The sequence below is a fragment of the Myotis brandtii genome, unplaced genomic scaffold (assembly GCF_000412655.1).
Source record: "Myotis brandtii unplaced genomic scaffold, ASM41265v1 scaffold40, whole genome shotgun sequence".
NCBI classification, from domain to species: domain Eukaryota; kingdom Metazoa; phylum Chordata; class Mammalia; order Chiroptera; family Vespertilionidae; genus Myotis; species Myotis brandtii.
The window spans coordinates 1,053,634-1,067,313 of NW_005365372.1; the positions used below are offsets into that span (position 1 = coordinate 1,053,634).

General features: G+C 37.2%; 1 protein-coding gene across 1 annotated transcript in view; it reads right to left on the reverse strand.

Moving 5' to 3' along the window:
* Positions 1-4,037: 4,037 nt before the first annotated feature.
* The window catches only part of CYLC1 (cylicin, basic protein of sperm head cytoskeleton 1), a 16,344-nt gene continuing 6,701 nt past the window's right edge, over positions 4,038-13,680 (reverse strand). The window contains exons 2-5 of the mRNA XM_014545326.1: positions 11,788-11,828; positions 9,391-9,509; positions 6,553-7,821; positions 4,038-4,244 (exon numbers count right to left, since the gene is read on the reverse strand). Of these exons, the coding sequence (XP_014400812.1) occupies positions 4,038-4,244; positions 6,553-7,821; positions 9,391-9,509; positions 11,788-11,828 (1,636 nt within the window). The remainder of the gene's footprint in view (positions 4,245-6,552; positions 7,822-9,390; positions 9,510-11,787; positions 11,829-13,680) is intronic.

The following is a 13,680-nucleotide window of genomic DNA, read 5'->3' on the forward strand; positions in this document are numbered from 1 at the left end:
ATGGACAATGCAGCCTCAGTCAGGCTCAGCCAGACATAAGGAGAAAGCTACAGAAGCTTGAAGGTTTTGTGGGAAAGAATGCAACCGAGCTACTAGAAATAGCAAACAAGGTTTTCATTAATCAAGACAATACAGCTAAAAAGGAGGCTGAGGATAAACTAAAAAGGAAAGTGACTCTGATTGCTGTGGCTGTTATAGAAGCTAGCTCCCAGCACAGGAAAGGGAGACAGCAAGGAGCCAAGTCAGGAAAAGGGAGGATGGATCTTAAATGGGACCAGTGTGCCTATTGTAAAGAATTATGACACTGGAAGAATGAGTTTCTGAGCTGCCAGAAGAAGCAGGGAAGGCCATCCAAACCACTCAGTCGATATCAGCCAGAGCCACCTGAGGCAGACCTAATTGGACTGGTGGCAGCGACTCTGACTAGGACAGACGGAGATCCTTCCAACTGGGCCCCCATGATCCCATGGTCAAAATGAAAATTGGGGGGCAGACTGTGAACTTTATGGTTGATACAAGGGCAGATGACTCGGTAGTTACTCAGATAGTAGCTCCCCTCTCAGGACAGGAAGTCACCATTATCAGAGCTACTGGGGACCACACCTGAAGACCATTCTAGCACCCCCACCAATGTCAGTTAGGCAGCCACTAGGTGGTTCATGAATTCCTGTACTTTCCAGATTGTCCAGTCTCTCTAGTGGGCAGAGACCTTTAGCCAAAATGGGAGCAAAAATCACCTTTGCCCCAGATGGCTCAGCACAACTGTGCTTAGGTGAGGAGACCTACCCAATGATCCTGTCCATAGCAGTGCCCAGGGAGGAGAAATGGAGACTTTATACCTCCCAGTAAAAGGACTCACCATTAAAGCCTGAACTAGAGAAGGAATTCCTGCTGGTCTAGGCAGAAGAAAATCCCCTGGGTCTGGCTAAGAACCATGCTCCAGTGCTAATTGACTTGAAGCCTGGAGCACAGCCTGTAAAACTTTGCCAGTATCCAATTCCAAGGAATATATGCCTAGGTATCTAGGGCCACCTAGAATGACTGCTTCAATGGGGACTTCTTAAGCAGTGTCAGTCTCCATGGCACACCCCTCTCTTACTGTCAAGAAGCCTGGGACCAATGATTACCGCCCGGTACAAGACCTGTGGGCTATTAATGAGGCTGTTATAACCCTGCATTCGGTGCTGCCAAATCCATACAGCCTCCTGAGACTCATTCCATCAGAAGTGGAATGGTTTACATGTATAGATCTAAAATATGACTTTTTCTGCCTTCACCTGCCACCCTCCAGTCAGCCCCTGTTTGCCTTCGAGTGGGAAAACCAACCATAGGGGCTAAGGAACAGTTCACCTGGACCAGACTGCCATAAGAGTTCAAGAACTCCCCAACTTTTTTAGTGGAGAATTAGCAGCAGATTTGTCCAAATTTCCAGAACAGGACATGGGGTGTGTTCTACTCAAATATGTAGATGACCTCCTACTGGCTAGCTCCATGTGAACTCAGTGTTGGGAAGAAACATGAACTCTTCTAATATTCTTAACTAAAACAGGTTACTGGGTGTCCAAAAGGAAGGCTCAAATCTGTCAGAGGGATTTCTGAATTACCCAAGGGAAATGAAGACTAGGGACTGAAAGAAAACAGGCAGTATGTGCCATACCAGTCCCCAGCACCCGGCAACAGATTCAGGAATTCCTAGGGGCAGCAGAGTTCTGTCAAATTTGGATCCCAGGATTCTCAGATCTAGCTAAGCCCCTCTATGAAGCCTTAAAAGGAGAGGAAAAGGCACCCATTAACTGGGGTCCTGAACAGGAAAAAGCCTTCGCGACCATAAAGACAAAGCTCACCAAGGTGCAGCCCTAGGGCTCCCAGATATGACATGGGACTTCAAACTTTTCATTCACGAAAACAACAGGGTAGCCCTAGGAGTTCTGACTCAGGAGTTGGGACCTTGGCAGAGGCCAGTAGCCTACCTCTCCAAACAGATTAACCTGGTTGCCTCTGGGTGGCCCCCATGCCTCAGGGCCCTTGCAGCCACGGCCTTATTAGTAAAAGAGGCAGACAAGCTCATTCTGGGACAGAACTTAAATGTTAAAGTGCCTCATGCTGTTGTCACCCTAATGGAAGCTAAGGGGCAACATTGGCTGACTCATGCTGGGATGACTCAATACCAAGGGCTCCTATGTGAAAACCCACGAATAAGATTAGAGGCAGTAAGAACTCTTAATCCTGCCACTTTCCTACCCATTGCAGAGGGACACAATTTCTGAGCATGATTGTCTAGAAGTCCTAGAGGAGGTTTACTCCAGCCAGCCAGATCTAACAGATAGGCCTCTACAGAATCCAGACTTAGTATTATTCACCGACCGCAGTAGCTTCCTAGATGAAGGAAAAAGATGAGCCGGGTATACAGTGGTATCAAACTTTGAGATAATAGAGGCACAGACCCTGCCTGAAGGATAGTGCAGAGGGCAGAACTTTGGGCCCTAGTCAGAGCCTTAAATCTCAGTAAGGATAAGTGCGCCAACATCTACACTGACTTGTGCTATGCCTTCGTTACCCTGTATATCCATGGGGCCATATACAAGGAAAGGGGGCTCCTGATGGCTGGAGGAAAAGGAATCAAAAATCAGAATGAGATCTTGAAGTTACTAGAAGTAGTCTGGGACCCGAAGGAAGTAGCAGTCATCCATTGTAGAGGACACCAAAAAGGAAAAGACTCAGTGTCAGAAGGGAACCGTCATACAGACACAGTGGCAAGGCTAGCTGCTAAGGAGTGGGCAGTGCCATCACGGATCATGCTTGTTCCTGAATTACCTGAACTTCCGAAATACACCCCTCAAGAAGAAAAATGGCCCAAAAAGAAGGGGGTAAAAGAATTAAGGAAGGTTGGTGGATATTCCCAGATCATAGGGTCTATGTTCCAGAACAGTTAGCTCATAGAGTAGTCCTCCAGCAGCATGAACTTAGTCATTTAGGGAAGACGGCTCTAGAATCTTAAGCAGATACTATCTAATTGCCTGTGTCCTCCTCCTTATGCGCCTCAGTCTCTCAGGGCTGCCTCCTCTGTGCACAGAACAATGCAAGGCAGGGTCCTGTAGGACTGATAGGAATTCAGCGCTGTGGGCAGCTCCCTTTGAACATCTAGAAGTAGACTTTACAGAAATAGGGCCTAGTAGAGGAAATAAATATCTTTTAGTTTTTGTTTGTACCTTTTCAGGCTGGATTGAGGCATATTGTATCCACATGGAGAAGGTGAAAGAAGTCACTAAGGACATAATTCCGCAGTATAAAATGCCATTAACCATAGGGTCAGATAATGGCCCAGCCTTTATATCTGAGGCAGTATAGCAGGTAGCTAAGGCCTTAGGAATTAAGTGGAATTTACATACAGCCTACAGGCCCCAGAGTTCAGGGAAAGTGAAACACATGAACCAGACTCTTGCAGGCTATGGCTAAGCTATGCCAGGAGACGAACTTATCCTGGACAGATATCTTACCACTTGTGCTCCTATGGGTGCACTGTGACCCAAGAGCCAGGGTAGGGTTCTTTCCATTTCAAATTCCATATGGCAGACCCCCTCCCTTAATCCAGCCAAAGGGAGATTTGGGGAAAATAAGGAACTTAGAAATTCAGAAACAGCTACAAGGATTTTGGAAAACTATCCTTGAAGTCCACAGATGGGTTACTGATCGATTGCCCATCTCTCTAGGAACAGCTGTGTACCCTCACAAGCCTTGGGACCAGGTTTGGGTAAAAGATTGGAAAAAGGAACCCCTTAAGCCAACCTGGAAGGGACCTTATCCAGTCAATACTAACCACCCTCTCAGCTCTCAAAGTTGCAGGACTAAACACCCAGGTAAAAGCAGCTCACCAGCTAGACAATCAGCATCCAGAGTGGAAGGGGACCTCTGACCTGAACCACCCCCTGCAGATCATCTTCAAGACAGTGGATTCAGCTGACCGACCTGAATCTTCTTATCCCTTCCTATCTGGATAATTATTGTGGTTTTTTTTTCCTAACAGTTTTATTCTGTCTTCATACAAGTGTTGCCAGAACCTCAGACTGGTACAGGGAGAACTTCTCTGTCCTTGCTACTCCAATGAACCCCTTGGGGAAGATGGTGAATACTCGGGATACTGAACCCCCTTTTTCATCACCCCCCTTCAGCAGAAAGTAGTTAGAGTGGTCGTTGACCTTATCCCCAATTCCTGAATCTTTTGTAATCCCCAAGGCTAAGAATAGCTTGTGGAACAAGAGGGGGGGATGAAAAGGAAAATGGGGGGGGGGGCTTGCAACCTAGTTCAGTATCTGATTAAAACTGTAGTCTTACTTCCCCACTCTGACTGACTTGGGCAGAGTTGCAGAGTCTTAACCCCAGGGCCCTGCCACAGCTAACTTGGGCAGAATTGCGGGGACCCTCAGGGGCCCACCACAGGAGGAGATATATAGGTCAGAGCCTCCCCACGAGTTCAGTTCAGGCTTTGGATCTGGAATTTCTCTGGACTAGCAGATCTGTGAAATAAAGGTTAAACTTTCCTCCCTCAGAGTGCTGACTGATCATTCTCCCATGCATTCTGTCACAACAGTTAGATATAAGAATTTAAAACTCAATGGGAAGATTGGAGCTACATGTAATAATTTTGTACTCCTCATGAGTAGACAGATGGTATATGGAATCATTGCATTTAATGAACTCACCAAGGAAGGATTGTAGATATAGAAAATCAGGACTAAGTGTTAGGTAATTCCCTCATTAAATGTTAGGTAGGGGAGAATACAATAAAGATAGTGAAAAGCTATAAATAAGCAGGAAGAAAAACAGGAGAGCATGGAGTCAAGTAAAGTAAGTGCTTTATAAAAAGGGAGAGACAAGCATAAATGCTATCAGATTATAGAATAAGATGTGGTGATGGCCTGGGGTAGGGCAGGGGTTGGGTGGAGGTGGGTAAAGGGGGAAAGGGGGGCATCTCTAATACTGTCAACAATAAAAAAAGGATGAGGAGAGAGGAGAGACCAGTTGATGTGGTCCCAAGAAGATATTTGACAAACTTGAAAAGTGGTAAGGATGGAAAAGTCTGACTAGATGGTAGCTAAGCATATGGAAGTTTTTAAAGACATTTGGTGGTGAATGGATACAAGCCCAGAATGTATCCTGAAGTTGTTTTCCATAAATAAAACTTATCTTTGGCACCAACTTGTTTCCTTACTTTTACTCATTTTTTATAATATCTGCTTTCGGAAAATAATACAGCTATTTGAGGTTACTTTTTTTCATTTACCTTAAAATTATCCAGCAATATATATTCTTGTAGTCCCAATATATATTCATTTTAACTATCCACCTGTTGATTCAACCTCTACGATTGACCTCTAAACAAGGGCATTATTATTTCAGCTTCCAGTCTCAAAGCTGACTTTTTGAATCCAGTAGGACAAAATGGACCTAAAATTCCACACTTTCTGAAAGAAATAAAAGAAATGTATAAATTCCAAAATAATGTATGAAAAGCAAATGGAAATTCCACCATGATTAGAAGAGGAAATTGAAGGCCTTTGAGAAGGAAAAAAAAGAAGACTAGGACAGTGAAGAAGTAGAGAAAGGGGAGGAGGAAATTAAAATTAGAAGCTCAAGGTCAAGACCCATGCACATCTACAGATTCTCTCATTTTAGCAGATTTAGCCATATCATACTGAAAATAGACCAAAAAAAAACACTGTGTGAGAAAGCAGAGAAACACAGGCTGATACACTGTAACCATGCATATGTGCTACACCTCAACCAATGACCAGAGAAAACTGGGAGGACAACATGGGATTCAGAAGCAGCTCTAACCAAAGAGAGATGTCTACTTAAGCTTCCACTTACAGCCAGATTTTGGGTGAAGGAGGATGAAAGAGGTGGGCAGAAATGGAAAATTTTAATTTATGGAATATTTATCCCAAGAGACTGAGCTAACTTGAAAGAAACATTTATAAACCAGAGGAGATCGAATTACTTCTTGCAAGTTAACTTTTTTTTCTGATCATCGGTAAGAATAATGTCTCATGAAGAAGTTTAGTTCAGCTATGGATTAAATAAGTAATATTTTGCCTATCTGAATTCTGGTATGTTTTAGTTCCAACAAGCTCTGTCTCGCTATCGGTTATGTTTTTTACTATATTCAGCAATTTCCTAGAAAATGTATTTATATCTTACTCAAATCTGCCTCTGTACAAGTTTTAGTCAACTTTCATTTTTGTTTTTTCTTAAGTATAGACCAGTTAACTACTTTTACAATGTGATTCCCCTTACAATTAATTTTAAGTGTTTTTTTCAAATCACAAACAAGTTCTCTATGCTCCAGTCTATTTATTATTCTTAACTTTTGACATTGGTTTTGCAACTATTTTTAATGTTTTTGAAGTATTCTTTGTCTTTCTTACCTGAGAGTCCTAAACTTGTCAATATTCTAGTAAAAGAAGACTATTCTTTAGAGAAAATAGGAATTCAAATCTTTAAAATACCTTTCATTTATAATATATGTCTCTAAAATAAAATGAGTAAACATACCAAAGGAGCATATCTTGGTTTTGGTTGTGGAGGATCCATCTTGCACTGACAACGATGTTTGATCTTAGGTGATAGTTGGAAAGGCTCACAAAAAGATGGTAGTGAACTTTCTCTTGATGGAGGAATTCTACCTGTAACTGTGCTTGTTCCTCTTCCTTTAAACGTGGTCTTTTTGAGTGACATTTTAACACTTCTTTTTGTTTCCAGTGCTTCCTTCTTTGATTCTGTAGATGTTGCATCTGATTCATCAACTTCTCTTTTTTTAGCCCCAGCTTTATACATTGACTCTTCAGATTCAGCATCTGAACTTTTGCTTATTCCAGGCTTTCTTGTGTCTTTCTTAAAAGGCACATTAGATTCAGCACCAGTATATTCTACGTTTTTCACTGTATCCTTTCTCTTGAGATCTTTCTTTGAAGTTCTCTTAGCTTTCTTTGCATGTTTCTTATCCTTTTTTGATTCCAAATCAGATTCAGTTCCAGTAGACTCTTCAGCCTTCATTGGAGACTCCTTTTTGTCACTTTTCTTTGGCCCTTTCTTATTAATTGTTTCAACTTTTTCAACCTTTATTAAAATCCTTTCAGATTCAGGATAATTGTCAGTTGACAATGCTTCCTTCTTGCTATCCTTTTTCTTATCATCTTTCTTTGAAGCTTTCTTACTTTTCTTTGACTCTTCCTTACTTTTTTTTGACTCCAATTCAGACCCAGATTCTGCATCAGTAGACTCTGTGTCCTTTGCTTTCTTCTTCTTGGTTTTCTTTGCACTTTTTTTATCCTTCTTTGAACCTTTTGAATCTGAAGATTCAGCATCGGAGCTTTTTGCTTCCTTCTTTGAAGACTTCTTTGAATTATTCTGTGAGTAATTCTTTAACCACATATCAAATTCCATAGATTCAGTGCCAGACTTCTGTAAATATAGCATTAAATCCATATTGGAACTATTTTTTGAGCAAGCCTCAGATTTGGCATTAGAATTGTTCTTTGAGCTCTTAGAACCCTTTTTTGTACATATGGGTTCAATATCTGTATCCTTGGAATTTTTGAGAGCTCTACTGTTTTTTGGATGCATCATTAAGACTGTCTGAGAATCTTTGGATTTTGGATTTGTTCCAGATTTGTACTTTGACTTCTTAGATAGTTCACTTTCATGTGATGATTTTGATGGAGTTTTATCTTCTTTGTCTCCTATTTTAGATTTTTTATCATTTCCTGTTTTCTTGGATTCTATAATTGTCTCATGTGGGCGAGTATTTTTCTTGGAATCTCTCTTAAATGTTATTTTTTTATTGTTATCTTCCAATTTTTCAGGATGGGCTTTAAGAGTGCAGGGATGCCTAAATAGAGCCTGTTTCCTGAGAGTGAAGTAATTAGATGGCCTTTGGAAATTTTTTCTTAAAAAATGCCACATCCATATATGAGCTGGCTTATGGACTTCCTCTAATTTTCTTTTATTATATCTCTAAAAAGATTGGTTAGAATAACAACAAGAATTTTTGACAGTGCAATATACAGATAATGTATCATAGAATTATATACTTGAAACCTATATACTTTTATTAACCAATGTCAGCCCAATAAATTTCATTTAAAATTTTTCATGAAATAAAAAACAATTATATATTAAAATTGAAAATAAGTCTGGATTCTTATTAACCATCCATTTAAAACTTATTTTTGGTGTGTGTTTTTTTCAGTGTCCTATATGTGTTTATATGAGCTAACTCTACTTTGCAAATAAAATTACTTTAGGAGAAATGTTATTCATATATTGATTTATGTTGGGATTGAAGCAGACCAACAATGATCCATGATATTTCAGGGCCTGTATTTACAATTGATAGTGGGTTCATTTTGGACCCCAATATGGGAGATACCTTTTGGAACATTTTGTGTACCTTTTTCCCTCAAGTTAGTTAATAAATAAGTTTATGCTCATCAAGATTGCCATGCCAATTCTTGTGATAGCTGTAGGCTTCAGGCTAAGCATCATTTCTACTCCTGCTTTCAAGGTCTCTGATCAACTTAAAAGCCTATGAGCCCTGCTGTGAAGTATTGTCAAAAGCAAAGACATAGAATAAAACAAATGTTTGATTCACATTAATTTGTGTAGCAGTAGTGTAGTTTTTTTTACCTCCCACCCAACATTTGTCATAGTGGATTCATAGATTAATTTTACATTTACTTCTTACATTCTTTCAACTATTCAGTAGAGTCATCACCAGTCAATGAACTGGTCATAAGTAATTAAAGGAAGACGATAAAGAAAAGCATACACTTAAATCACAGCAGATGTAATGAATAGCTCTTGAATAAATATGTTGAATGTAATGCTGCTTTTTGGATATGTTTTTAAAACATATTTTGATAGCCGCATGGATTGACCTCTGAGAACTAACTAGTCCTTCTTATGGCTGCTGATAACTCCACTTTATAAAAGCAGTAAACAACTTGATCCTCCCAGTATCTAGTATCATTAGAGCCAGATTAAGGTAAAGGGAGAGGCTCTGAAACCTCATCAAGAGAGCAGCTCCTGTTCTAAGTTTCAAAATTTTTGTTTTTGCAGCTGGTAAAAATTTTCTGAGATATCCCACCATTTGCAACATTTGATTATCTAGCTTGCCTGTTTCTTTAGCTATAGAATGCTGTTGAAATGGAGAGCCATATATAAATAAAAGTTTGATCTGAAACAGATGAGGGGGACCTGATTTATGGAGAATTGTACATTTTAAAATATCTACCACCAATAGTTAGTAAACTTCAAATTACATATGTTTATCTATATTTAAATAATGTATTATCTTAGATTTAGTTTTAAAATACCCTTCTCAGTACTTACAGGAACTGTGATTTGTAATTCTGAAGGTCTTGATCTCTTTTTTCTACCTGGCTGAGGTGGTTTGGGAAATGTTAAAGTGAAGCATTCTTGATTCCATAATTTTCTGCTTGATTCTCTGACTAACATAAGAGAAGGCAATAAATAATTTACAATTAGCAGGCATACTTCCATAAACACAGATATTCATGAGTAAGAACTATATTGTTTAAATTAAACTAAGTTATAACTAAAAATATCCCTTTTCTTTCTGGAGTTTGTAGTTTCTTTGAATATCAATTAGGGACTTCAATGAGATTTTTCCATAAAATATTATATCCCTATGTGCAATAACTATGTTTAAAAATGGCATTTGTAATCTAAAAAATAATTAAATTTATTGGGGTGACAATGGTTAATAAGATAAGATAGTTTTCAAGTGTACAATTTTATGATACATCATCTGTATATTGCATTGTGTGCCCACCACATCATTTAATCCTCAAATCTTCTTCCATCACCACATATAATTTAATTTTCTAGATTAAACCCATTTTACAGATAGATATTTAAATAATAATAGTTAAAATAGTACAACAGTAGGAATGGAAAATAGAGGAAGATTCACTATTTTCAAACATCTTCATAATAGTCTCTATTTTGGTTTACTACTTTTGTGTCCTTTTGGTTAAGTTGCAGACAATATGACTACTTGTATAGTTCCCACAATAGCTAGCACAAGGCTGAACATAAAGTAAATAGTAAAAATCTCAATTGATTAAATCTAATTGTTTATTTCAGCACTCCTCTGACCTCAGTGTTATTCCAAGACACAAAAATTAGGGCAACAGACCAAAATACTCCATTCAGTTCTGTGAACTCTATTTTCAAAAAAGGAGATTTGACATTGTGCGGTGAATACACAATGTAATATAGAGAAGATGTATTATAGAATTGTGTACTTGAAACCTATATAATTTTATTAACTATTATTGCCCAAATAAATTTAATTCAATTTACTAAAGGAACATATACACATTTTAGGGTATTTCCTGAATAGAGTGATCAGGAGGATCACATTATGGGGTAGCTCTGCGAAAAGAAGCACTGGTAAGGTAACTAAGGACAGTTTTGAAGCTGGAGACACTGTGCTCTCTATTTTTAAATATTTAAGGAGATGTTATATAGAAGAAGAATAAAGCATTTATAGAATAGTTGTACTGCTAACTTAAAATAGTGCTTACTATGTATCAGACAGTGTTTTAAGCACTTTATACAGATCGCCTCATTTAATCCTCAAACAACACTTTGTATTAGATAATCCTATATAATAAAAGGGCAATATGCAAATTGACCCTAACAGCAGAATGACTGGGAATGACTGGTCACTATGACACACACTGACCACCAGGGGGCAGATACTCAATGCAGGAGCTGCCCCCTGATGGTCAGTGTGTTCCCACAGGGGGAGCTCTGCTCAGCCACAAGCCAGGCTGACAGCTGCCAGTACAGCAGTGGTGGTGGGAGCCTCTCCTGCCTCATCGGCAGCGCTAAGGATATCCGACTGCAGCTTAGGCCTGCTCCCTGCTGGCAAGTGGACATTCCCTGAGGGCTCCCTGGCTGCCAGAGGGATGTCTGACTGCCAGCTTAGGCCCAATCCCCTGTGGAGTGGGCCTAAGCCGCCAGCAGGTCATTCCCCAAGGAGTCCCAGACTGCGAGAGGGCACAGGCCGGGCTGAGAGACCCTCCCGAGTGCACAAATTTTTGTGCACCAGGCCTCTAGCATAATTTATAATTGCCTCTGTTTTACAGATGTAGAAAAATAAAGCACTGAGGGAGTTTAAATTATTTGATCAAAATCATACAGTATAAGATTTAAAATTCAAACAGATATTTTGGGTCCAGTGTCTATTCTCTTAATAACAAAGTTAGAGACTTATTTTATGCATTTCTTGAAGGAAGAACTAGAACAAATGGGTAAACATTGTACCAGTGAAGATAAATTTAAGCTCAGTTTACTAAGAAGAACTTTCCTAAAGTTGTATTTGTATAACAAATGGATCATCCACTTTCACCGTTCTAACTGTATTTTCCTTTTCTATTTTTCATTTTGTTATAATGAATTTTAAACACAAAGGAGCCTTATGAAACTAAATTTGTTTTTTTATAATGAAGAAGAGCATATTAAATATTATATTTTAAAATATGTGTACAAACTCACATCAAGGCCTGAAATATTTTACACATATACACATACCAGCATGGACATACACATTCACACATGATTTTCCTAAATTTTAACAAAAATTCAAGACATTTTATACTTTATCATATTGAATGGAAGACACTAGTAATTTATTCATAAATTTATTTTCAAATATAATCTAAAATATATTGAACTCCAAAGACTAAAATTTCTTACCTGGCATGGAATTATCATATGCTTTGATGTTTACTTTTTGTCTGTTAAAAAAAAGAAAATGCTTTAATTGAATTTGTACTATGGATAATAATAATAGTACTAATTACTATTAATTAGTAATTATTAATAAGCTCTCAATAATAAAACAAAAATTTTATGAATTATCTGATTTCTATTATCTAAAAATGTATACTTAAAATTCATATCACATTTTTCTTCTAAATCAAGTTATATATGAATAAAAGCATATTTTTACCAGAAACTTCAACAAAAATAATGGAACAAAAGATAAATAAAAACATTAATTTCACATATTCTAAAATATATAAAATATTTTATTTAATTACATAGAACAGTAAATCCAACCATTATACCTCCAATTTTTCAGTGAAAAAGTCTAAAATGTTAAGAAACCCACATATTTTCTACATTCACTAAATAAGTTTTGAAAAAAATCTTCATTTTGTAGTTTTCTCGGTACTTACATAAAATCAAACAACTAATGATGTGTGATAGTGGCATATGTAACAGTTTATCTGTATTTTGAATTGTTCTTACACACAGAAGAAGTTGATCCATGATATGTTCCATTTGGAAAGTGCCAATTTGATCTGGTAATAATTATGTTGTCTACTGAGGATATACATTATAATATTTATTTTAAAAATAATACTTTTTTATTAGTTAGCAAGGATAGTGAGTTGTGAACATTCCTTAATCTGATATTATATTTATATACATGTATGCTCCCGAGCTTTTTAAATTTACTTTTCTAAACCATCAAATTAGTAAACAAAAGAGAAGTAAAATTAGTCGAACGTATTTATGTTTGAGTCAAACATATTTTCATTTCCTAAGTAAAGCTATAGTCTCCAGTACAAAGCCTGGTCTATACTCATCATTAAATAACTACTGACTTACTTAGGAAAGATTTTGGAGACACTGAGTAATTAACATATGCAGTCCAGTTGTTCTCAACTGAAGGTTGATGTCAGAATTAACTTAGAAATTTTCAAAATGTAAACATTCTTGAGAACTACTGTATTCATGAAGCAGAATCTCTGGGTGTGCTTAATCAAGTGTGCATTTACATTTTTCCTCTGTTAATTTGGATACTCAGTTCTAGTTAAGAATCACAGCTCTAAATGGTCTTTGGGGAAAAAAGCTTCATAGATTTGTGAATGTTCAAAGATCTATTAGTCTGTGTTAAATCACTTTAATGCAATAGTGTAGCTAGAAGATATTATAGCCTGTGATCCTGGGAATTTAAGTTTGGAAGTCTCGCATGCTAACTAATCAATGCTTTCATATTCTTGGAAAAAGACATTGCACTGACATTGATTTTTCACTTACTTTCTACAGTGTAAAGTAGTGTTTACAACACTTTCTTTTGAGTACAATTCATGTATAATTTATATTCTACTATAATAATATAGTTTATATAAATCATACATTAAGATAGACAAATTTTAAAGATGAAATAAAACATATAAATTAAAAAAAAACATATAAATTGAAATTATAGTATTTTATTCACACACTTCAATGGATTAATTTCACATGTACCTCAATTTGGAGAACACTAGAAAAAATAATCAAGGAAGAGAGAGAAAAGGGATGATTTTGCCATATTTTATGGCATGATTGTTTTACATAGATGTGGACTTTGCATCAGGTAATTAGATCAAATGTGATTAAACCTCCAAATAGTTTTCTTTCTTTAAAACATATTAGGTTTTTAGATTTTATAAATTATTCTGTGAATATTTTTGGTACATGACCCCAAACTATATCTTGACATAAGGAAGAAAATGAGTGATAGATGCCAGAAGATAATGGAATAAGATTTTTAAAGTTATAAAAGAAAAAAATGTCAATTTAGGACTTTTTCCA